The 26,164-nt window shown below is 39.8% G+C and overlaps 1 protein-coding gene across 6 annotated transcripts in view; it reads left to right on the forward strand.

The window, feature by feature from the left end:
- The window catches only part of CCSER2 (coiled-coil serine rich protein 2), a 74,342-nt gene extending 68,207 nt beyond the window's left edge, over positions 1–6,135 (forward strand). For 2 of the 6 annotated variants that reach the window (XM_074830414.1, XM_074830415.1), the window contains exon 10: positions 939–6,135. In XM_074830414.1, the coding sequence (XP_074686515.1) occupies positions 939–1,760 (822 nt within the window). In that variant the 3' untranslated portion in view covers positions 1,761–6,135. The remainder of the gene's footprint in view (positions 1–938) is intronic. The other 4 variants (XM_074830418.1, XM_074830420.1, XM_074830416.1 and 1 more) reach the window with 2 other exon arrangements.
- Positions 6,136–26,164: the final 20,029 nt, after the last annotated feature.

Below are 26,164 nucleotides of genomic sequence, written 5' to 3' on the forward strand. Positions count from 1 at the left end.
AGGTTTTGGGTTTTGCCATGACTTGCAGAATTTTTAGTATTTCTTCCAAGATCTGTATACAAGTTGCAGGTCTAGGATGTGTTTGTAAAGCTAGTGCACAGATTGATCTTTGAAGTCTTTTTACAGGGAAGAGCAAAGAGGAAACGAGAAATGACCCAGAAGATGTACCGGCAATTCTCTTGTATGATACGTGTCTGATTAGAGTGTATTTTCTTTAAAAAGTAAAATCTTCATTAAGTTAATTTTATCCCTTGGTTATCAGTGTAGTAGTATATGATCTCTAGCTTGATATGTACTCCGTTCTGCTGCTTTGTTGAAGATTTTCTTTGTCAGTCCATTTGAAATCCATTCAAGATAAAACAATTACTTAAGTCTAGTCAGTAGGAGAATTACAACATACCTGTATCACATTTTCTAACCTCAGTAAGGCAAGGAAAATGCACTGTAAATTCATGTGGTCCGTTAAACTCCTTTCCTGCCTGTACAGTATAGAACATTGATAAGAGTTTTGGGATAGTTAACTTGAGTATGCAGTGATAGAAATTAAAAGATGGATACAGTCTGATAGCTGTTGCATTTGTTTATTAAGCACTTGAATCAGAATTGATCAGTACTTTTGTGCCATTTTTACGCTGTCCTGCAGATTTAGGTGAAACCATCAACCATGCCTTTCTCATGTTTTTTTTAAGGTAACTGGTTTCTTTTTTGTCTTTATGTTGTTGTGTATTTCAGTGCTGGTATAATTTTTTCCACCTAAGTTACAAGTCACATTTGTACACGTCCCATGAACCATCCTGTTTTGCCAAAGTCAAAGTTTTGATTTTTCAAAAACAGATATACAGCCCTTATCAAGCATCCAGTCAGCACACGTTGGATTCAGAATGCTATCTGGCCTTTTCTTTGCCTAATATATTATTGTATTCTTTTCTCTTCAACAGCCTCAAGTACTACAGCCTTCCAGCAGCCTTCCCAGTTCCACAGACCTCGCCCAGGGAAAACTAATAAAAATGCCACATATCGAGGTCCACAGTGAATATCCTAAACATGGTCTGCATGAAAATAGCAATCATCAGAATCAAAATGCTGCAAATGTCTCTCTCACAAATAGCCTGAATGATGTAAACTCTTTAGTGAGCATACAATTAAACATAAAAGATGAGAATACATCATATTTGGAAAATGTGAAAAATAAAAATACTGAAGGCCCTGGAGAGGTGGCTAGTAATAAAGAAGGTACATTACCATCTCATTCCTGTGTTCAGACCTCTACACGAGCTGATGCTAGAGAGGTGCAGACTGAATTAGCTGTGAAAAGTCAACCGTCATTCAAAAACCAGGCTTCTCGGCCAAAGACTCTCAGAATTGCAAAGCCCCCAAATGCTTTAGTGCCTCCTACAACGGCCATTCTTGCACGATCTGCAAATCATTCCGCTGCTTCCAAGGAACGTGAGCTGCTACCATTAAGTAGTTCGACTCAGCTACAGCCAACATCTGGTCAGGATAACCTAAAGGCTAAACAGAATCAGAAAGTGTCTAAACTTCGCCCACCAACTATGTCCTTTGTTAAATCTAAGCAAATGAGCAGTCAGAAATCCACACCAGTATCTCCAGAGCCTCAAAACACCTGTTTGAAGACTAACATCCCAAAGCCACTGGTACAGAGAAAAGAAAATGTGCAAACACAGAATACTGGTGTGCATTCTGCGGATAGTTTGCCCTCTAATCGGTATTCCCGCCTCCCTAAGCCAAAGACACATTGAGAACGTACCTACATCTCATTGAATGATGCCATACATGAATCTTCTTCCTATGTTTTGACTGCCTTTGAGGCTGCTTTATCTACAGCCTGCAAATCCTGAGTGAATATTAAAAATAGCATCTTTCTTTAGTGTTCGCATGCTCCATCCTGTTATGTTCTGAGGCTCGTGTTATGAGCTGTGCAGCTTCTCTTGAGAGTGTTTTATTACATCGTAGGTTTGTATTAAAAATCGTATTGCCCAATGATCTTAGTAATTAAGCAAATACTGAAGTCTGTGGTGACCAGGAATCCTAGAGTGCTGCACTGTGCATTTCAGGATGGCAGAAATAATTTCTTGCCTCTGTTTGAGTTATTAGACAATGAAATTATTATTCATTTTAACTTCTTGGTTCTGAGTACCCGTTAGGTTAGAGTGGTGGAAAATTAGGCTTACTAGCAAATGTTTTATTGGCCATAATTCTGACTCTGTATTCCAGAGGCCTATGCAAAATTCCTTGTATTTATCATTATCTCAAGACTGACATATTTAATGTTATTTAATCTGATGGGTTGGGTGGGTTGTGTTGTTTTGTTTTGCTGTAATCTGAAGTTGCTCTGTTCTTTATTTATCCCATTTTCACTGTTCACAGACAATAAGCAGATTTCACAGGGTGAAACAAAGCTTTTCTCTTAAACATCATAATTTGTTAAAAGATTGTGGTATGTTTTTATTGTGTTGAATAGACACGTTATTGGGTAGATTCTTGAAACGCAGTGCTAAGGATACTTGTGCAAAACTTTCCGATACAGGCTCTTATGAATTGGTAAGTAGGGAGCCTGTGGGAATAAGGGGTCCGTAACACCGATGTCGAGGTTGCACAACATGCATTTTAATTAATATTTTTTAACTTTTATTGTACTACTTGTATTTATTGATTTGTTTAATGTTGAAAGACTCTGAAGTACCTGACTTGAAATTTTGCACAAACTTTGACCTATGTGTAAGGATTTGAAACTATTTTACAGAATAAAGCTTGTATTAAAAAAGGAACTATTTAAAAAAAAAAAGAATTAACCCCACTTACTTGCTTTGAGCAATCCTGTTATGTCCTAATCCAGAGCTGGTACTCTTAAGAGTTTTTCAGAGATGTTTATTGTTTTTGGGTTTTTTGTAATTTTTTTTGTAATTTCTGAAGTAGTGCATGATAACTGGGAAGGAGCTTTTTGGGGAAATAAACCAAAAATAATAATAAAAAAAAAATCCTGCTCTCTAGGAGAAGTATTTTTTTTCTGAAAGTGGTCTGGAAATATATGCCCATCATGTTGCAACTATGGGACCATGACACATGTGCAGTGAGTTAAATATATGCATATCCAGTGAAGCTTTTCAGAAACTTAATGTTATGTCCCATCTTCAGTTCTTCCCTTCTTTCCCATCACTGTCTCTTGGATATTTCCAATTGGGTTTTTTTTCTGTTCTTGAGGTGGTTTTAAAATCAGCAGCAGAAGGCTGTTACAGTACCTCTGCTCAAAATCTGTTCCTGAACAGCATTAAAATGGAGCACAGTAATAGTTTGTTCTAGGCTTTGGCTATAGGACATTGACATATTACAGTATTTTCTTTGAGAGAATTAAAGTGAATAAGTATAGACATTTCATAAATAAGTTCAATAATTAACTTCTGTAATATAAGCCCCTTAACTAGGGGTATCCTGATGGATACCTTAGTTGGGTGGGAGAAGGAAAAAAATATAATCATGTCACCTGCATTTCTCAGTAAATAATTAATATCCAAGAAAGTTTTTGGATTTGTCACACTAAATTCTTTTAACTGACAATGAAGTGGAAAAATGAAAAGCTTGGGGGGAAAATGGGCAGGGGGGAGGTTCTATTTCAGAACTGCTTATATCAATCTGCAATAAGAGACCTGCAGGATTTCCTGTTAACTGGGGTGAAGACAGCGTAAGCAAGAAGTAACAAGGGTAACATTGTTACAGTTGATACAGGATCAAAATAGCTACAATTCAAGATTGCTGTAACAATTATTCTCCCAGAAAAATTCCTTCTTTCCTTGAAAAGCATTGAATTAGATGGCCGTCAGTGTAGGCATTTACTTTCGATAAGAAAATAAAACTGACTTTGTATTCCCCAAAACTAGCTCCTGGCAGCTAACTGTGTTTCTCAGGAGTTTAAAAACTGCTGAGGGAATGATCAGATTCCTGGTTTGTTTTCCGGTCCATATAGATTTCTGTGGAAGGTGGTTTTTTTAAGTTTGCCTTCCTTGAATAGAAGCTGATTTTGTTCTTAGTTGTATATGATTTTGTGTAAAAAGATGATTTTTCACTTAATGCTATTGACACAGATTTCACCGCGAGTTCTTTTGCTTCTTATTCTGGAGGTATCACCAGCTTGATTTAGTGATGTTAAAATTTTTATGTTTACATTTAAAAGTATAGATATCTATCTGTCTGCACCTTTACTGAAAACTAAGGAATGAAGCAAAGAGATAATCAGGGTTTTCATAAAAAAGATCATTCTTTATTTTTTTCTAGAAGAACGAAAATATATTTATTGTGGGGTGTTTTTCTGTGTTAAAGGAGCAGAAGTAAATTGTATTCTTTGTTATAGCATTTCCCCATTTTGTTCTGACAGATTAGTGAGACACTGACCTGGAAACAGCAGGATTTGATCATGGATGAGACAGATGCTAGCCTGAATTTTATTTGAATTCAGCTGCTAACCTCGCATCTCTCTCAAGACAACTACATATTTTGGCTTTTCAGACTTTACCAGGGAAGGCTCTGTTGCATGTATAGTAAGTCCAGAGTATGAGCAAAGCCTGTCAGCAGATGGGCAACTGGAAGAGAAGTAGTGAAGCTTGAAGCTTCACTTTAGTGAAGGACAGGGATTAGGGTGTGATGGACAAGAGGGTACTGTGTAGAGTTTGTCAGATGGGATTAAGTAAGTATTTTCAGGTAACATATCTAATTTATGGAAGGTGCAGATATATCATCAGTATTGGTGCAGATTATCCTATATATGTAAATTAAAGGATTTGATATCTTCAGGGGTTTTTTTAGGTTTCTAAAACTGGTTTATTGCAATTTTTTTTTTGATTTCTCATTCTTTTGTGCAATATTCACAAAAGTATTAAACTACTGTTCAGTATGTGTGTACAGAGGCAATTACGCATTTTAACAAGTGAATAAACACAAAAGAAAAAAACAGAATTGCACTTTAAATGAGCTTTATTGCTTGGAGTTGTGCCTAAAATAATCTAGATGCCTCCTGCTGTGTGTGGCTTTTGTTTGAAACTAATTTCCCTGCTAGTGTTGCTGTTTCCAAGGTATCTTCACATCACTTTCACAGAATCAATATGCACTCTAGCATGTTTAAAAATATTCATATAGCATACTGACTTTTTGTTGTGCAATGACTTTAATTTAAGTGTGGGATTTTAACACTGATGATGCAGCCAGATTATTGCCTTCCCCTTCCCTGAAGCTAGCACTTCCTACTGCCAGTCAAGGCCAATGGCAAAACGTCCCTAGGACTAGCATAGCCCTTGAAGAATAATGTGCCCAGCATATGTTTTTGTTTGAGAAAAGAAGTGCAATATTATCTCTTACACTTTCTCAAAATAATTACAATGAAAATCCAAAACGGCACTGAATTTTTCATATAGTTCCAAAAAAAGTGGGTTCCTCAACTTTACATTTCATAGCAGTGAGACTAGACATAGCAACTAGGCTGCATCATAGGTCAGTAAAATTCATTTCATCCTTGATCTAAGTGCTGCTTTGTTGTAACAGTGCTAGAAAACTGAATACCATTTGCGTGATTTACTTTGTTTGCATGTCATGACCACATGCACATTCTAAAGTGTCATACTCGTGTAGGTTGCATGTTGGGGGGGAAGTATTTCTGGTTTTGCACAGCGCATAATCCTCTCAATACGGACATGTTTCTTGCCGTACAAATAGAAATCCGTTCTTGAATTGGGCTTCCGTAGCTATTCCTTATCTCATTACAGTGGCTTTTTCTGAGCAGAGTGGATTTAATACATGATCCTGGTGGTAGGACTGTATAGTCATCTTACAACTATGCTATCAAGGAGATTCAGTCACTGTCGTCGTAAAGCTGCTCACTGCCTACTTAATTGTAAAAGCACCACAATAAAAACAATGTAATTCCAGTGTCAGTGAAATCTTAAATTCAATACTAGCTGAAACAAGAGGTACCCTTACTATCTGCTTTGTCGTTTTTGTTTTTTAATCCAGGCCAGAGTAAATACTGTATATTGGAATTTGCTTGTAAAGTTGATTAAAAAAACCTGTATGTAAAAATTCTTTCCTTAATGTTGCTCTAGTGAATAAAAGTCATAATTCTAATAAGTATCTCTTTCTCCTGACTGTTCACTTGTATGTTTAAGTCATTGACTCTGCAGAATTATAGGACTGTAGATAAGAAGTTCTGGGGAAGGGGGAGACTATGCTTATGCTTACAGTGTTTTCTCATAGAATTATCTTTCTCCAACAGAGCTGCAGGCTTTTAGCATGAGACTTTTTTATTAAAGAAAAAAGAAAAAACACATAGAAGAGCTAAACATTTTAATGTATTGTTTCCAGATGAACAAGGACTTATGTGGCTAGTTTTTAAATGTATATTATTTCACTTATAGTCACAGTTGAGAATAGTATTTCATAGCATTTTCTTATGTAATTAACTAGTTAGAATTATTATCAGAAGATACTATGTTGCGAAGGCTATTTCCCCACAGGAGTCCACATCAATACAATGTATACATACATGTAAACATTCATAAATGGCTCTGAATTGCACAACTGTATTTTGCCCGATTTGAATGGTTTATGGGTCTTGAGAGAAAAGGAAATCTGCTCCACTAATTGCATCTGGCCTGTTTCAGTAGATGGAAGTTCAAGTTTGAAATTTCAATCAAAATTTGAGAATTAGTAAAGGGAGAATCCTGTAGTTTGAAGTAAGAACATTTAAAAAATGCTGCAGGCAGACTTGTCATACTTAAGGTTTTATTTTGAGCTTCAATATGATCTTTGAAGACTTCCCCAGGTTTTATGGGTGAGGGCAACTCCTGTGTAGGGTTTTGGAGTTCAAACACATGGTTTAGGTACCTTCCTCAACTGAGGCCCAAGAATGTAGTTACATACCGTGGATCCTTCTGCCTTCTTGTTCTGCTGGATAAGTGTGCTCTTTGTTACCTGGTGGACAAGGCTGTGTTACAGGGATGTCTAATCCTATCAGTGTGATCATCAGATGTTAAACAGCTGATGCAATGACTATGTAAAGAGTGCTTCTAAAAGCTGTAATTCACTGCTTCCTTATCTTCCCTGCTTCTCCTATCCAGAGGCCTTGTGGCAGTGATGAGCAATGTTCTGCTGACTGCACTGAGAGCAATGGTCTGACACTGCTTTATTGTCACCGGGCAGAATATTACATGTGAGGGGAAAGTGTTAGATGATAAGAAACTCCTGACGTTTCCCTCCTTTTGCGACCCAGAATCAACGCCCTTGGCACCTTTCCTTGCACAGAAATGGTTTATTTTTAATAAGCATGTTTGAATGCAGCTGAACTACAAGACCAGTTAATATCAAAGCATATGTAACATCAACCAGATCTATGCAGTTGCTGCTTTCCCTAGGTTATGAATATTAGCTGATGTTTCAAGTAAGAATTGGCTTTTAGCAGAGGTCACTGAACACAAATGCCACGGCTCTAAAACTGAGTTAAAGTATCTAGTGCTAATCAGTCAATCTGAAAGATAAGAGGAGGATTTTCTGTTAGGAGTTCTAGTTGTTTTCTGTGAAACCACAGGCAGTAAGAGTGCAGGTCTAGTGCAATACATGGGATAGTCCTGCATGATTGCTCGAAGTCCTCACTGAATATAGTGGGAGTTCTTGGTATGAAGCTAAAGGCAGAAGTAATTGCCTTACATAACAGACCAGAAACTCTTTTAAGAACGATTTTGAATTTGTTTATTCCAAAGCGGAGCCAAATCTGAAAACTTCAAAGCTCTTTGAAATGCTCCCCTCCATCGCAGCCTCTGAAAATCACTTCAATTGTTGGAAAGCATTTCATGACAGAGGTTGGCTTTTGAATGCCTATTACAATGCAAGCCTCTGAAATAGCCCAAACTGGCAGATGTTTAAAAACAGTTGTAGAGATGGGACACTCCAGCAGTTACTTTACTTGGTTTGAGTTGTTTTTTTCAGAAAATTCCATAGAAATGCAGCAACTTGGGAGAAACATCAGATTTCAATGGAGCTTCGCATTCTGTCAGAATGTGGTTTTAATACCTCTCCAATCAAAACAATTGTTTAGATTTTACTCTGAAGAGACTTGATACATCATTATCTTGGGTGCTAGTTAGAAAGAGAGGCACCCTTGAAATTCAGGCTGTGAAAATGTCCCTGATTTCCTCACGATCATCAGTATAGAATAGCTTTTGTGTACACACAGTGGTAAGTCTAGGGATGGTAAATACCACTAGTTTAGCTATATCAGAAGTGCATACATATAAAATTTATGAGCCTTTAAAGACTCAGATCACTTAGTTTGATAGATTTCAGTGCTTAATAATACAAAAGTCTAGTGATTCCTACACTTCTTTACTCTATTTCAGTTTCTATTCAGTTTGCCAAACCATGCTAATTATCCTATGCCACCTTGGTTTCCTCATATATAAAATGAGAATAATACCACTGTTAGCAAAGTCAAGGCTTGCAAGATTCTTTGCTGACAGCATGATAGAAATTCCCTCAGGAAACATATCCTCCCTTATTTTCTTGAACATTATATTAATCTCCCTGTATTTGCCTGCTTGGGAGTCTTCAAAAGCCTGAGCTCTGTACAAAGCTTAGTTTTAAAATAAAATTTTTAAAAATTCTTAAAGTAATTCCTTGCAAGGCAAGTTTTGTGTACCTTATTGGAATTGTTTTATTACTACCCGATCCAGTAAATTTTTATCTTATTAGGATTCCACAGCAGTTATTTGCAGGAATTTATTAAATGTAAATGAGAGGGAGTAATTTCTCTCTTCAAGTTACATGCAGCACATCAGACAAGTTCTCTGAAGCCCTGTAAGGATGTTCTCATGGGAACATGTACCCCAGACAGTACACTGATAGTATCATGGGGTAGTAGGAATCTGTATCCCCATCTTCCTGGAGGATCCCAAAGGTGTACGTTATGTTTATACAAAAAGTGAGTTTGTGGAATACTTTTTTTTTTTTTTGTAATTCCACTCACCTTTGGCAAAGTGATTTGAGCAACCAAGTTCTGTGTTATTCAGACTACTACAGGTAACTCTCAGAGTTCAGTCCTGGTTTATAAACCCTCTCAATTTCTGCTCAATAATTTCTGTGCGTTGCTGCTGTGTTAATTTTTTTTGTACTATGGTATCAACCTAGAAGCCCCTAATCACAGGTGAGAGCCCTGTGTGTGAGATTTTGTATCAAACAGTAGCAGCGAAGCAGTTATTGCTGCAAGATACATGGCAGAAGGTTGTCAAGCTGAGTTGATCCTGCCAGGATCTGAACTTATGTTTCTAGAAAGTCTATGATGTTCAAACCATATGCTTATAAGCTGTCACAGATTTGCTATTAGCATGCAGGGAAGCTCAATGATACACAAGCTCTCTGCTAATAATACTCCTGTGCATTTTATACTGGCATTCGATTTCTTACTTCAAAAGAGTTAAGATCTCTGTGTGTGCATTATATTAATGGCTGTTGAAAGCTCTGTGTGTGGCATTTCTGGGACATGCAGGGTACTGAAAAAATACTGTGTACTTGTAGTTTGTGTTTATACATGCAAAATACATATTTCCTTTAAAATAGGCTTCTAATGACACTTATTTTTGAGCTACTTTGAGGGTGTTAGTTTTCAAGGGATTATCTTTGACAGTTATTATTCTGTTATGTAATATTATCTGATTTCATACAAATGTATTTCTTTTAAAGGAGGAAAAGGGTCATGGAGGTTGTTTTCACATGGCAGTATTACATCTTTTATACTGCTGGCACGGAACACTGCATCACCTCTGTTTTGTATGTTTTCTAGAGTCTTATCCTGGAATGTGACTAGTACAGGTACAAACTAAGGCTAAGAAATTTGAGGAGGGGCGTTAGAAATATACTAATGGTCACAGGATAAATGTTATAGAAGGGCTTCTCAACTGTTACTGTAAGAGTGAGTATGGGTCTCCACATTGTGCTATCTGCTTTGAGTACCAGTTGCACATGCCTTAGCAAATGTGTTTTAGTCAGCATCTGCAGGGTAAACAACAAGGTTGAATAACATGCACTTTCTTGGTAAAGCACTTGGAGCTCTATTGAGAAAAAGGGAGAAAAATTACATATTATATTAATTGTAAATGGATAGAAAGCAGGTGGATAAGAGCAAGAAAAATGGCATGGTTTTGGAAAAATCCCTTGGAAAAATACTTCAATCTGCTCACTTTCCTTCTTCAGATTAGCTTAAAAGAGAAATCATATTTTCATGTGTTTCGACAGGAAAAACTTCTTGCCCTTCCTCCCCCCTACTTTAATACAGACAGAAGGCTGGACTTTTGCTCCTGTAAACAGCAGAGGGCAGTGCAATGCAAGCAGCCGAACTACTGCACGTTTACAACCATCTAATTTCTGCATGTGCCAAAACACCTTCCTAGGCATAGGTGGGTTATGTCTTTTTGACTAGCATACAGACCGTGCGTCTCCTCGCCCTGTCCTGTTTGCTTTGATGGGTCAGCCCCAAGCTGAGCAATACAGATTTACTATTTTCAGTGAGCGGGAGCAGTATAGCGCAGTGGAAAGGAGCAATCATCTATTTGGAGGTGGAGGAAGTAAACCAGACACTGATAACCCCAACTGACGAATCTGTATAACTTGAGCTGGAATAATTTAGTTTTCCCCACTTGGTCTCTGTGACAGGCTTGTTTTGTTTCAGCTGGCTGTATTTATCATTCAGTTCACTGACTGCTCAGGTTGGAAATCCGTAAGGGATATGGGAGATAAAGACTAAATGCACAAATGTGTTTGCAACTCCAAGGCCTTGTAGAAATCTTTAACTGCTCTTTCAGTGCACAAACATACCCTGCGGAGAAAATCCTCCCTTCCTGGCAAGAGGCGTTCTCTTCGCTGTACTGCAACAATTGCTGGTGGTCACTCCTGGAAAATTACTCAAGGAGAGCATATGTGTGTGCTCTTTCCTGTCTAATTGTACATAAACTTTACTGTATATAGCATAGATTAAATAATCAGAAATCACGATTGCCATTGGGTCGGTCTCAGTTTCAGTGTGCTTTAAATAAGCCTGATTTCTTCGCATACTTTTGTTATATCTTTTAAAAAAATAATTACTCACTCCTAAGGTTCCTCGAATTTAGTATCCAGTAGGAAACACCTCCTTCTCAGATCTTCAGCAATGGAAGTTATCACTTGTGTTGCCTGCTTATACAACCATATTTCATTTCTCAGCAGTCTTGATTGTCTGTTGATTTGTTAGGATTTGCACTTTGGTATGCAGAGGTGATAGCAGTGCTGCAGTAAGCCTTCCATTCTGCAGAGGAGGAGGTTTTTACATATGAACATGTTTGAGAACTTGTTTTAATTTGCTTGCTACTGAGAATGCACTGAAATCCTGTAAGAATATTTAATGTGGAACAAACTCAGGGACAAAACTTAATTATTTGAATTTCATTTTTATGAAACATGAGGCCTATTGTAGTCATATTAATTTAATGATAATATTTCTACAAGTAGAGCAAGTATGAATTAAGGTTAGATGAATTTATGAATTACATGTTACTGCCCTGAATTAGTATAGATACAAGCAAGCAATTTTTCAGGGAATTAAATTAGTGATGTATTAGACCTGGGGATTTACATTGTGATTCGCTTGTTTGTTTGATTTGTAGCTCAGGGAAACCTTGGACTCAACTGTTTTTTCTAGCAGTTCTGTTCCAGTACGCAATGAAAAGATTATTAATGACCCCTAAAAATGTTTGAAAATTTCCCTTTGAACCTTCAAGTAAATGAAGTCCGTGTTAGCCTGTCACCATATTCTCATACAACTTTTGCTTTTCAGTGCTTATTCAGAAAATTTTTCCTGGTCTCTCTTCTCTGACAAACTGGTATTCTTATTTTGACCGATAGCAAACAAATCATTCTTAAATGACAATTTACATTGATTTTAACAGTAAGTAATCACGGCTTTATACCTTGGGTGTAAGCTCTGTAGAGATACAAGATGATACTCAGCAAACATGGCTTCTATTGCTAGATCTGTGTGATTTTCTCAGGATAGTAGTGCTTTACACCATTACTGAAGAATAATTCATTTTTTCAGACTGAATCCAGCAGAGGGAGTGGTTTTGTCTTTTTTTTTTTAAACTAATGATGTCTTTCTCTCCTATGCTCCACAGATGCTATAATATGAGTTATTGTGGGTATGTACTGTTTAAGCACGAAGAACAGGAAGGTAGTGCTGACTTATGCCATTATAAAAGGTTTGCCAGTAGATGTCGTAGGCTGGAAGGAAGCTGCATTACTGAAGCTGTATGAGAAAGCTGTAACATCAAATCTGGTAAGATCTCTTGGAGAAAGGACTGTCCATGCAATCCACATGTTTGCTGTGCAGCAGAATACAGTGCAGACTTGCCTGAGACTGCAGTAACTTCAAGACCATAAGCAGAAAAACTATGTTAATAACTATGACTGTCTGATCTAAATGACAATGCATGGTAGCTGAAAAAATAAATCACCTCAGTGCTAGTTTAGGCACCTGTTAACCACATCATATTCTGGCATGTATGTGCCTCTCGATTCCATTTCCCTTTTCTGCCCTTGCAAAACAAATTGCAGACAATAGGGCAGAACTTGCAAAGACAATTCTTTTTGAACTTCTGAAAGAAGCATATGGATGCAGAAGGTACCTAGCCAAGCTGGAGCATCACTGTATGTATGTGTGTGACTTTTCTAACAAAAAAGAAAACGGGGCAGTGGAAGATTCATTTTAATATTTTCTGTCTTGCCAGCTGTAACATACTCAAAGTGATACTGGTGCAGCGTCTGGAAGAAAAGATTCAGTTCTATCCTACTGAAGTATTCTGACTCCATTTCTAGAAGGTTGACACTTCTCCTTTGACATCTTCATTTCCACTACAGACCTGATTTGCCCTGTCCAAGTTGGGAGAATAGAGGAGTGAAACAGCTGGGATTCTGCAGCTCTGCAGACACGACTGTACCAGTTTTATCCTCTTTCCCCTAGAATGTTATCATACATGTACTCTCACCTGCCATGACTGTCCACAGTCCCCCTAGCTGTTTACATACATGGATTCCTTTTATTTGTAATTATATATAAGTGTATCAGCCCAGTAGCAAAGCATTCTGAATCTTTTTCCTTCCTTTTTTTTTTTTTTTTAAAGCTATCTGCAGACAATTTACTTAGCCTAACTTTTGATCTCCACATAATTTTACCTGCTTTTCCTCTCAGTCCCAGATTACATTTGGTCTTGGCACTTATATATTTTATTATTGGTAACTACTTCCTTGTAACTTTCTTCCATAGTGACCCGAGGACACTAATGAGTTTCTTTTCACCACATAACTACAGAGGACACAAGCCTTTCAACAGCAGAGTGCGAATGCATTAATCTCTTACTACTCTTACTTACAAGGAAATAACTTTTCAGTCCTGAGTCTGCTCCTCAGAGATGCTTTTTTGCTGTCTAAAGCCATGTTGTCAGCCTCTGTGCTATCAAAGGTATGGGAATAATTAATTATCCTTAGCTTTGGGGTTTGGGTCATTTTGTGGAGAAACGAAACACTGTCTGATTTAATTTTAAGTCAGCTATTTACAAGTCTCTTCAAAGCTGCAGCTTTGATAAGGATTCCACCTTTGTTTTCTTCCTTTAATTTGCTCTATTAAAACATGTATGATCTCTCATCACACCTTTGGCACTTGCCTGTGTTCTGCCTGGCTGCAGCTGAGCCTGCTGCCATGGTGGGGAGCCTGAGTGAGCTCTGCTGGAAATGCACAGCCCTCAGTCCAAGAGCAGCTGGACCAGCTTCTGATAGTGATGTGCAGAGCTGTGGCTTTTTGTCTGTCTCTTCTTTTGGAAAGTAACAGCCATGGTTCAAACAGACCATTTCCCAGAATGGACCATTTATTCAGACATGTTTTGTTTGGTTTGTTGGGTTCCTTGGGTTCTTTTGTTGGTGTTTTTTTGGTGTGTTTTTTTTTTTTTTTTTTTCTGCACAAAGCTAAGAAGCCTTCCTACCATGATGGAAGGTATGTGGAAATCTCTGGCCGTTTGCCCAGGTGTTGAATGTCCTGAAGACTTTCTTCTTTGCCTGTTCAGCAGTTATTAAGTTTAGGTTGGATACACGCCAGTGCTTTGGCTTTCTGTTGGTTGCAGCGACCAACTGTCATGATTGACCTGACAAATCTTGTGATGATGAACATGACCAGTGGTGCCAGGGATTACAGGAAACCTGCTCCCACAACCCAGGGGTCTCACTTAATTTTACGCTTCTGTGACTCTTTTTGTGGTCTGTGGGCTGATGCTTTGCAGAGGCTGTGGCTTTGCCTAAGGCAATCCTGAGACTCCTGTGATCCTTAGGAGCATGCTAGGCCTTGTCAGACCAGGAGGGAACTGAGCATCATAGTGAGGTCAAGGCAGCACCATTCTGGTGCAAATTTCCACACTTCTGGAGACTTCTGAAGGGGAATTGTCATTTGGTAGGCATTATGCTGGTGGGGGATGGACCCCAACCCCAACCCCACTCCCTCTGGGTGCCGAGCCAGCCCAGCTGTGCTCTGGCCAGGGGTTTTACCTCCTGGGCTGCCTGGGGGGTGGCTAGCAGGATGGCTGCTCCTGGGTAAGCAGACCTTGTGCTTCTCCCACTGGGCCAGGCGGCTGGGAGCAGGATCTGCCACAGGGCAGGGCAGAACCAGGGGAGCTGGCTGGGCCCCTCGTGTGCCCTCGCCATGCAGCAGCGTGGTGGTAGGGAACAGCCGCTGTCCCCGTGGCCCTTTTGTGTGTGTGCCATCAGCCATTTGAGACAGCTGGACCGTACACTGGGGCGTATCTGAGGGCGAGAGTCAGAACTCTTGGGGTTCTCAAGAGAAGGCGGGGAAACCAACCTGCACTGTGGAAAGGGCTGTAAATGAAAAAGCTGCTGCAGGCCCATGGCCTTAAGGTGCATAGTGCTTTGTGCAGTTTTTAATTTTAAAAGTACAGCTGAAGCACCTGGTGTTAAACCCATCTTGGACAATCAGATTCTTGAAAAGGATTAGCAGTGTGTGTTGCTGTACGTGGGTGTAATTCTTGCAGGGTTTGAAAGGTACAAAAGGTTTCTTGGCACTTTTAAATGGCTGCTATTTTCCCCTTCTAAGTAATGGGAATGAAAAAAAGAGTTGCTCTGTTCTGAAAAAGAAAATGGTTTCATTTTCTTGTCCTGGTGCTTCAGATGAAAGACATGGAAGACAGTTCATCTTCCTTTTACTTTTAACAGCATCAATCGTTCAGGTGACATTTGTATTTATTTCACCAGCAGCTAAATAGGACCTTATGGACTCTTGAAGATCTTACCAACATGAGTGCCCTGATCAAAAGATGCTACTTTTCCCCATTTGGGTGCCATCACTTTGTTTGAGCCAAGCAGACTGCTAAATGTCAGACTTGGTGGCAGACTTGGAGTTTTTGTTGGTGTATCTCTGGGGATGGAGCTGGAGATAAAAGTCTGACCCAGCGTCAGCCACCTGGGCTTTAGTAGATTTAATTCTGCAAACAAGTGATCTGGTGTATGCAATATAGCTGATGTTGGGTGTCCTAAACCAGAAGGCAGAATGATTCCTGCCTAATGTGAGCATTCAATGGACCTTCACTCTGTATTTGTGTGTAAATGTTTTTGTGCGTAAATGTGCTGTGCATGTTATTTGCTCAGGCAATGGCCTCATTTTTTTTTTTTCCTCCTTTCCAAAAGATTCTGTCACAGATATACAAATGCATTTTATTTTTCAGCTACAATGAACTTGCCCACTACTGTCTGAGAGCTTATTATCAAGTTGTGGCTGTTAAACTTATGGATGCAATCACTTTTAAGTAGTTTCATGGGCTATGGTACCAAGTGCTTTGCTAAAACCCAAAAAGGTGGTTTTTTTGACAATGCTGGTGATATTATTGATGAACATCGAAGACAATTAATGCATCTTTTGTAAACACTATCACTTATTAATCTCTTTGTGCTTCTGTTTCTGGCTGAAAAGTTGCCCACTGAGATTCCTGCTTCAGCTGGTGCTCCTTCAGGGTCTGATAAGTATGAGGATCCTGAGCTATTGCTCATTATTATTAATTAAGGACCAGCTCTATTCTTGGCAACCTGAGGCACAGCTTCATGAATCAAATGCTAACTGTGCCGAGATGATCAATGACGAGAGGGGTCTCTTGTTTTGTAAAACCAGAACCAATGGTTTATAATATAGTGACTTTTGGGTTATTTTATTTGTCAGTTAATTGGTGTAATAATATGGTGCCATAAAAAGTGGTGGAGGAAGATCTGCTTTCTGTTGATAACTGTTGCACTATGATTGTCCTTCACTTCCCATTTGAATGATTGGGAGACAGATACATGGTCTTTAATTGTTTTTTAATTCCCCTCAGCTCTGGGAGGTAGTGACTGAACAGATCTCCAATTTATTTATTGATCTCTGTTCACAGCTCCAAATTATTCTTTTAGCAGCCTTTATTGCTGGTTCATCTCCTCTCTTATGCAGGTGGCTAACATTTTTTATTTTTGTTAAAGAATCAATAGAAAACAGCAAGTAAAACAGCAACCGAGAGTTTTCAGCTGAGTTCCCTTCTGTATCTTCCAAAAGCCCCATTCAGGAATGAGCACAACTTGTATGAAGAAGCTAGTCACTTCTGGAGGAGAGAACTGAAGGATCAGGTTGTAAATTCAGACTGACTAAGCGTTTATTGAAGTTCCTCTACCAGAAGATCTTAATATTCTTTCTGATAGACTGTAGTGGCTTCTGTACATGCTGTTTATCAGTGTTGCAGTTTGAGACCCATAAAGCTGCTACCTGAAGCTCATTTTGAATGTTTGCAGAGCAGTATTTTCTCAACAGAACTGCAGCTGGACTGGATGCACTGTTCAGAGGGGCTGAGCAGTGTTGGCTTGCTTTTTCAATCCATATTATTTTCTGCCTTTTTTTGGGCGTTGTAATTGCTAGCTGGTCTTGTAGAGTGCAGGCTGTGCAAGAGCATGCTGTAGAGATGAAAATGAAATTATTTGCATTGCTTCTGGTTTCTGGAAGCATTGCTATGTTTGACGTGGACTGAGTTGGTCCTCCACCTCCACTCTTTAGCATTTTTATAGTCTGTGTGTGGAGTCAGGGCAGCTGGACCCACCAGGGCTACTAATTCTACCTCAGGACTCTGGGCCTGATCATCTATAGCAAAATGTCTGCTGGCCTGGAGATGGCATGGGTTCCTGTGTGTCACCCTCCCAAGTATAACTGGTTTCAGGGTGCTGAGCTTCTATCCGTGTCTCTGTTCTTGCCCACGTCCACTTTAGACAGCAGCCGTGGGTGTATTTCAGGAGGGAAAAAAAAAAAGCATGCTGCTGGAAGTCAGGCTTGTATATGAGTCATTTGAGAGCCTTTTGAACATTGTACCCTACCTGTTGGGGGAGTTACAAGGAGAGAATCAATATGGACATTGCTAATCCAGAAGGTTGTAAAGATTTTCCTTGCCGTCAACAGCACTCTAGTTGTGTGGGTGATCAGGTGTGCCTACCTCCTGCTTGAATGGGAAGAGGAGAAGGCAGATCTCCCCACTTCCACCAGTAATTGATTTCCTGGTTGAGTGCAGCAGGAAGATGCTGCTGTGTTAGAGACTGGCTGTGTTAGTGAACAGAATTCTGTGAGAGCGAGCAGCCCCTGCTGCACTGGGCCAAGCTGGGTCACTGATGGTGTGAGCTTGGTAATTAAATCTTGGAGGAGCAGCTAAGTTGTTTCCACCCCTCATGTGCATGTAGTAATTAAAAGACCTTGTAATTAATGGAGACTGGGGAGGGAAATCAACTGGAACCTGTCAATTTGAGCTCTGGGTTGATGGTGAAGATTTACACAGCAAAGCAGCTAGTTTCCTTTTACAGCTTCCGTAGATCAGAGCTTTACATGACCCTATGAATAGCCAGTGAGGCTTTGCAGCTGTGCTAGACATAGTCTCCCTGCCTAGCCAGGGGGGAAAAACCTGAACTCATTAAGTATGTTGAATGATCCTAGATCTTTATTTTTACCTATAAGTATCTGAGATTGCCACTCTAGTGATATAAGAACCTATGTGTTTGTGGAGGGGAGGGAATCCTTGATTTAAATATATGGATATATTTCCTTGGCAATGATAAAAGCCTACTAAAATAATAATTAAAATAAATGCAGTAAATTCCTCCCCTCATTGTTAAGACTGCAATGCAGAGCACTCAGAATAGGAAGCTGCTGCAGTTGGTTGCCTGTGTAGTCTAAGTGATCTCACACATTTTTTCCTCTGGTGTGGAGATACTGCAAAGCTAGTCTCACTGAACAAATTTCAGCACTTCTTTAACACTGAGAGTTCAGGTCTTGCTTACCTCATGCTTTTCCACCCCTGTGCAGAATATGAAATTATTGACTGCCTCCTGGGCTTTATATGGAGCCTGTTGCCAGGGTCTCATCTTGGAACATTTTTGGGGACCTTGAGAATCCAGTATGAGGAGAGTTGCAGAATCAGTGATACAGTTATTTTTCTGTACAGTCTGGCCAGTGCCAATAGAAGTATTATGTTATCCTTCCTCTCTTACTGATTGTGTTAAGTGTACCTGCTTTGAGAGAACTACATCTGAAGCGAAGCCAAAGTCCCCTTTTTTCACTGTTAGACTATAGCGAGTGAGTAAATTGTTTCCATTCTCTGAAGTCCTTCCAAAGTTGAGCAGGCCTTGAAGTACAGAACCATAGCAGAGACTGGGAGCCAGGATCCTGCAAGCACTTCTGGGAAGCTACTTTACATCTGTGTGAAAATTTGCAGATGAAGTAGGTTTAAGGGGACAAGAGTCTGAAGTTTGTGCACTTGTATGCATGTGCGCATTCTCAAAGGGATATATACATACGTGACACCGAAAGGAGCCAAGAGTAAACTCATACAAATAGGTGGAAAGTGTTGTCATCAAAGAGAAAAGGTTTTTTTGAGTGACATAAGGATGTTGAAATTAAGAAAAACTGTCAGGATCATCAACCAAGATATTGATTTGACTGTGAATTGGAGTAATACACAAAGTGGAATTCTCTTACAAATACTTGTTTCTACCTGTATCTTCAGCAACAGTTTAACTGCCAGGTGACCAGGTGGCTTTTTGTTGACCTTTACTAGTTGTCATTAGAAGTTTTATGCTGGAAACTGATAATACGCTAACAAGCACGTACACGTACTTTTAGTCCTCTGGCCAAGACTCCTGGTCAGTACTGGTGTGTGTGCATTGAGCAAAAGCTGAAGGTGGTGCAGAACATTGTGTTGTCCCTTGTCTTGTAATATCTGCAGGAGCTATGAGCTGGGAGGAGCAGCTACTATGGCTAGTCATCACTCGGGACAGAAATTCCAGATCCTGCTCCTTGGTGACTTCTGCAACAGTAAATTTGGAGAGAGATCAAATGTAGCTTACAAGTGCCCTATACCTTCCATTTCTTTGTGAGAAGCCCACTGCACTGCAAAGGATAATTACTGTCATCTGATACCTGGGGAAGTGATGGGGGGAATCATCCCTTACCTACAGCCCATCAGCCCATGCTGAGCCAGGCTCACTTACTGAGATACATCAGCAAATCCTCAGACTGCCTCATAAACTGGCTTGGTCTAGTCACTGTGTGTATTGTGCTGGCTGGTAATTCTGTGGGAGCAGGAGCGATTAATCTTTATTACTGTTCAAACAGAAATTTGCTTTTAGTCGCACAGTTTGTGTTGAACAAAAACATGTATAAATGGGTTCTGATCAGTGACATCTGCACTGGCAGTATTAGGGCAAAATGAGTATATTTATTGAGGCAGTGCTGCTTAGGTCTTAGATCTCTAATTCTTCCCTTTTTGACTGGATTTCCTTTACCTGTACTCTAAGCAAAGCTCTATACTGTACTTCCTTTGGCTTGCATAGCCATTATGTCAACAGGTATGAGTTTGTTTCCTGTATTTCAGGTAAATCTGGTCTTTCACAGGGACAGTAATTTCATTAACCAGAGATCCTCCTTCTTTTTATAGAGCACACAAATGTTTTCTTTTTTGTGATAAAAGCATTGAAGTGAAAATGCTTTTTTGAGGTTACTAATCACAGTCTGTCTTTTACAGATGTTCTCTGTTGCATGGCTGGGAGAATGTGTTCCATCAGGCCTTTCTGTTGTTTGGATAGTCTCTTCCTGTCCAGTCCTCCTCAACCAGAGTGGAGTAGTCTGAACTAGTTTTTCAGAGGAGGCCAGACTTCTTGCCATTAGCCATTTGTGTTGATTACTGTCCCCTTGACCTTCAGTTAGACAGAAAACTTGCCATTTGATTCAGAAATGCAGATGTATTTTAAACTGTTGCTGCCCTGATTAAATTGCTTCTACAGCTCCATAGTGTCTGTCATACTTCAGAGTGATTATTTGCTTTCAAACACCTGTTACAATCCTACTGATAAGGTTGGCAGAGAATCCGTGGAGTCCCTATTCCAGAAATTCTCTTTCTTCAAAGAGACGTCTGTCGTCTTCCACTTGTGTTCAAACTAGACTAGAAATCACTGTAAAAAACTCTAAGAATTTTTTTTTCTGTAAAATGATTGTGAAACTTGCATCTCATTTTGCATATTTTGGTGAGTTTCGTTCCTTCTTGCAACAGAGGCAAACAAATTCGCTATGTCTGTAGGACCTGTAGCTTTCTACTTCAAATTGCTACTGTATTGTTAGGAATCATTACTGGCCTTCACAGCAGGTGCTTGAACAACTGAGAGAATAATGGACCACCTTTGCAGCAGTGGCCATGGTAGGATCTCTGTTATGATATTTCTGGGGACCTGCTTCTATAACAATGAACCTGAATTCATCCTTCAATGCAAATTTTTGAAGTTTGTTCCCAGCATCCAGAAGTCTACATCAATCAGGAGAATTGATCTACAAACAGGTTAAGAAAATAATTGAGCTGTACTGACCAGAGACAAATGAGGCTCCAAGGCAGTGAGGGGAAGAATATAGGCATTGCCCAAGACTGTATAGATGTGTCTGTATTTGCAATAAAAACCTTATTAAAATGGCATGTCACCTCTCTGGGATTTAAGAAGTGTTGTATTGGAACATTCCTCCCTGCTCTTAACTGACACTGTGAAGCAAGATCCCAGAATGGTTTTAGTCAAGATACGTGTTGCAGGACTCCCAGCTGCTGATTTGCTGCCAGAGATATTTGGAGGATCCACCCTGCTTTGGCAGCTGCTTAGGCAGTTTCACAGGCCAAGCGTAAAAATGCATGATGCAGTGGGCAAAAAACTGGCAAAACAACCCCAAATCAACCTGTCATTGAAGAACAGAATAATCTGCTGCTTTGGAAGTTTCAGTACCTTTTCCCACATCTGGGAAACTTAGCAGAATTAGGGCCCTGTGTAATGAAGCATGAAGGGGAGCTGTCAGACTCTTCCTCGAGGTCTTTTTTGAGCTGCTGATTTTGTAACAGTAAAACTTTGCTCTTGTATTCCTCCTGTCCTGCTCTAACAGCTCCCCCATTCCTCAGCCTCCCCTCCCTCCTGCCAGTTGCTGAATTGCAGAGAGGCACTGGAACATTTCACAAGTAGCTTTCAAAACCTTTTTAGGGATTTTAACTGCTCATTTCCTGCTGTTCCTAATGGAGCCAAGCTGCTAAATCCTGAACTTGAAAACCTGAAAAGGTCAAGGGAAGTTAAATTCCAGGTATGTGGTGTTTCAGGATTGTCCCCGTGCACGGTAGGAGCAACTGTGACGGTGTGTTTAACACACAAACTGCCTGTCTACTGAGCCTTTAAGTGCCTCTGTGGTGCTAATGTACTAGCATGGCCATCATTCATCGTGCTACTGAAAACAGCAAATTTGCTGGGCCAGCATTGGTGCATTCACTGTGGAACGATAGTGCATGACACAAGGTTACCCAGGTAGACACAGTCCTAACAACTACTTGTTGGGCAATCTTTGATCTCCACTTTTGAAAACAACTGAATATGGATTTGCTTTCTGTTTGGTTTTCAAACTGAAAAGTGTCTTAGCCAAATACAAAGTGAACTGGAGAGACCTCAGCTACTGGATGTACGGCAGAGAGACTGTTTCTTGGTATAAGCTGGAAGAAAAGTTTTCTAAAGGAAGAAAGTTTATAGGCAAAATCTGTGCCTTGTTAGAATGGAGTAACTTGATTGCAGCAGCACTTGACTAGATCCACTAGGATTTTATGTGAAAGAGTCAAGTAAAACAGAGAATTTCACTGAAGAGTTTGTATCTCTAAATATTTTAATTTGCTAAGTGTTTTTAAAAGAATTACCATAAAATTCCAGGTTGAAATGCTTCCTATGGGATTTTTCTCCAAGTTGTTAAAAAAAAGTAATGCCATCTGTTTCAGCCAGCTACTGCTTTTAGCTGACTGAGATTTATATTACATTGTGATGTATGTCTTGTTTTGCAATTCTATAATTAGACTATTGAAAGAGTTAACAGATGTCCATTTCAGAGGCTGCTTTCAACATCTTAAATGCAATATAATTAAGTTAAACCTATGTACTTATCAACATAAGGTAACAAAAGCAGTCTGCAAAGTACTAGTAAGTGTTCATAGGATTTTTTCTTGTGCTTGATATTATGAATCTTTTGATGTTTGTGATTCATCAGTGGTCAGTTCTGTTTTGAGAGTCTGAATCTTGTGATTGACACTGCATGATCTCATTTCCAAAAGCTACTCGTGTGCTTCTAGTGATGTCTGTGTTTGAGTTTGTTATTGTTCTCAGCCCTAGAGTGAAAACAGGAGCTAGAAGCTTTTTCATCTTACTTGATGGTATATTTTTATGTGTATACAGTTCTGTTCATGGACTTCACAGAACTTAATGGAAGTAAGATATTATATCCTGTCAAGGATGGGGACAATTAGAGGAGAGGATGTTGAGGCACTTTAGTTACTACCAGATAAAAAGTTAGCAGTATTTCTGGACTACAACTCAGACCTTTTCAGATATATTTCCTATGGAGTACATTGCATATTTGTTGCCATTCTGAAATAATGAGGAGGACTTTTTATAAAGAATGATAAGACAGGAGATCGTAGCTTTTTTTTGGTCTTTCTTAAGAGAAAAAATGTGTTGTTGCTGTTCTTAGGTTTCACATAGCTTGATTGTCATTACAAACAAGATAGAGATTTAATAATGTGTCAAAGTAATATGCCTGAACAAGGTTAAAGTGTCAGAACAGGAAATGTTCATTTCTAAGTGTTCAACTAATCACTCCTTAACAGCAAGCTACTGATGATGATGTGCTCTTCCCTTCACAAGAAGAAATTGTTATTCAGTCTTCATGGGAGGGAGTTGAGAGACTTAGAGCTGAGCATCCAACCAAACAAGAGGGCAGGGCTTTACAACTCGGCCATTATCACTGCATCACCCTGTGGAACAATTAGATATCACTTTCCATGTGAGCTGCGTACATATGTTTCTCATTTGCCTCTGCTATTTAGTCCTAGATGTGGTGCAAGATACTGACTATGGCATAAATTGGCTGTTCTCCAGTATGGGAATTACCTGTTACCGTGCTTTTAGCTGCTGCCACCGTTGTCATGGCTGACAGCACATATGGGCATTGTCAGACACATCTCTGAAATGGCTTCAGATTCGTGGGTCTACTTTCCCTTTACCGGAGGTTATTTTACTAGTCCTCAACCAGCACTCTCTATTTTCCCCGAGTTTTGTTTCTGTAAACTAAACTGACCAAATTATGCTCAGGGACCCAGACTTCCCGATTAGTTTTAGATTGTGAAAAGCCTTAACAGCATTTTGGATCATTTCCTTGAAGTTAAATCTTAACTGTGGAGTGGCTGCCTTTAGAGGATTATGACTGTGATACACCAAACTTATCACCTTTAGATTACTGTCTTAAGTGATTAAGAACTGAGCCTGGGTTAGTAATGAATCTGCTTTGTGTATGAGACTCAGGTCCATCTGCTGCTTTGACCTATGACCTGTGCCGATCCTTTCATGGACAGTTGTTTGCAGCTTAAACCTGTCTTTCTGATCAGTGCAAATATTGCCTAATGCACAATTTATCTCGCTCTCTAGCATTTATGCTGCTGTGATGAACAATGTCCTTAGTTCCAAGTTAATGAATCGATATTAATGAGTACTCATTGTCCACAGATGCCCACACTCCTATGGCAGGTGGAGAGAACAGTCACTTAACATCCCAGTGGCCGCAGGAGGCACGAGGGAGCTTTGCTTGTCTATGGCTTTTTGTTGGAAGCTTCCCAAAATACTCTTTCCTTGCCTTGAGTTGACTCTTCAGCATGTCTTTGTTGTGTCTGTCTTGAAACAGCTTTCAGCTCACATGTGCTGTTAAAGCATGTGGGCATCTAACACGCATTCAGCAATGGCCCCTGTTTGCTTTGTGAGTTTCTTTTGTCTGTGAAACTGCTCTGTGCCTGAGGTTGGCTTTCTGTCTCTTACCATAGTCTGATGATCATAGTGGGGAACTGCTGCAAGGGAATTCTGGGTCTGCTGAAGTGTGAGAGCTTAAGGCTATTTTCATAGCTTTGGAAATGGGGCTGTGTGGGAGATACTGCCAAGAAAGATGAGAAATCTGTACCTAGCTGTGTCTAAAGTGCCCCAGCAAGACATGGGCTTGTGGGACTGAAGGTTTAGGTGCAATATGAGACAGCGTGGCAGGGAGAGAACCTTAGCATGTTTGAAACAACCTTTTACAGCCTAATAGGTTATATAGGAAGGCACTTTGGAGAAGTTGAAAATAAAGTATATAAAAACAGCGCGCTCTATTTCTGGGTAGTATGAAACATCATTCACAATCCTCATCTCATGCTTTGCATGAAGGTTTAGCACACATGTGTCTTAGTCTGTGGTGCTAGGACTAATAGTGCTAACTGTTCTAAACACTCGCCTCTCCTTGTTTTAGCAGTGACCACTTCCTGGAGTACAGGGTCATTTCCCTCTACAGAAACAACACTTTTTTCAACAACACTAAACAATACTTTGGAGTTCTGGGTGCCTGTTTAAAAAAGGTAAATCTCTCTGGGTTTTATTTTGAGAGATTTTAGTTTGTGTGCTTTTCTGTCCTAACATCCTGGTCTAGGCTTGAAGAGTGGATGTTCATGATCTGGTCCCTCTGACTTGCAGAGAAAGAACTGCTACCTGGGCCAATTTACCAGGTTTTAAAAAAAATAGAGCTGTGAAGATTTTGCTCTCCTTACTGAGCTGCATTAGCAATTATCTGAGTAATTCTGCAGTTTTTGCCTCATCCTCTGTGTCACCCGATCTTCTCAAATCAGCTTAGAGGAGACTTCAGAGAGGCAATGTTAAGAACTGCCTTGTAAATGAAAGTGTGTAGTCAAAGGCTGCCTCAGTCTTTTCACCCTTCCTTACCTTTTGGGGAAAGAGAATGGAGCTGAGCAGCAGCAGTGATGGAAGTGAACACTTCTAAATGAAGAGCAGTTTTGAACATCAGTGCTTAAAGGAAGATGGGCAGTGGGACTTGACTGACTACCTCTTATATACCACAGTTTTATAGGTCATTCAGGGAGTATTGATTGCCAAAAAGTAGTCTCTGAGCTGAGTGGATTTTTCTTTTCCTTTCTCATTTTCATCTTCATATTTATTATTGCAGTAACAAAGATTGTGGGAACAGCTTATACACGTGTCACTCCATCAGAGTGAAGCCAGAAGGGGTCTTTATATTACTTTATTACTTTTTCTATGTGTTAATGTGGCAGGGAGATTGTTTCAGGTTCTTGAGGGCTCCCTGCAGTTGTGCAACAACTGGGACTGGACCCAGAGTCCTCAGCTTTTAAATCAGCCATACGGCAAGGGAACTGTCAGCTCTGTGCCTGGCAGGGACTACATGGCACTGCCTACCTCTCATCGCACCGAGGACTGACAGCAGGGTCAAAGCAACCAAAAGCAGTGTTCCCTGGGCTGTCATTCTTGTTTGCATACAAACACAGTCTAGCTGTAACAGTCTTTTCCTAAATGCTGCCCCTCCAGTGTTTTTTTAGGGTGGTTATTTACTTATTTTGACCTACAGCGCATAAGAAACAGTATTGTCTTGAGAGAGAAATGCATCACAGAAAGCTCTATTGGCTGGTAGATCTGAAACCTTTCT

The sequence above is a fragment of the Strix aluco genome, chromosome 7, assembly GCF_031877795.1.
Source record: "Strix aluco isolate bStrAlu1 chromosome 7, bStrAlu1.hap1, whole genome shotgun sequence".
Lineage (NCBI taxonomy): Eukaryota > Metazoa > Chordata > Aves > Strigiformes > Strigidae > Strix > Strix aluco.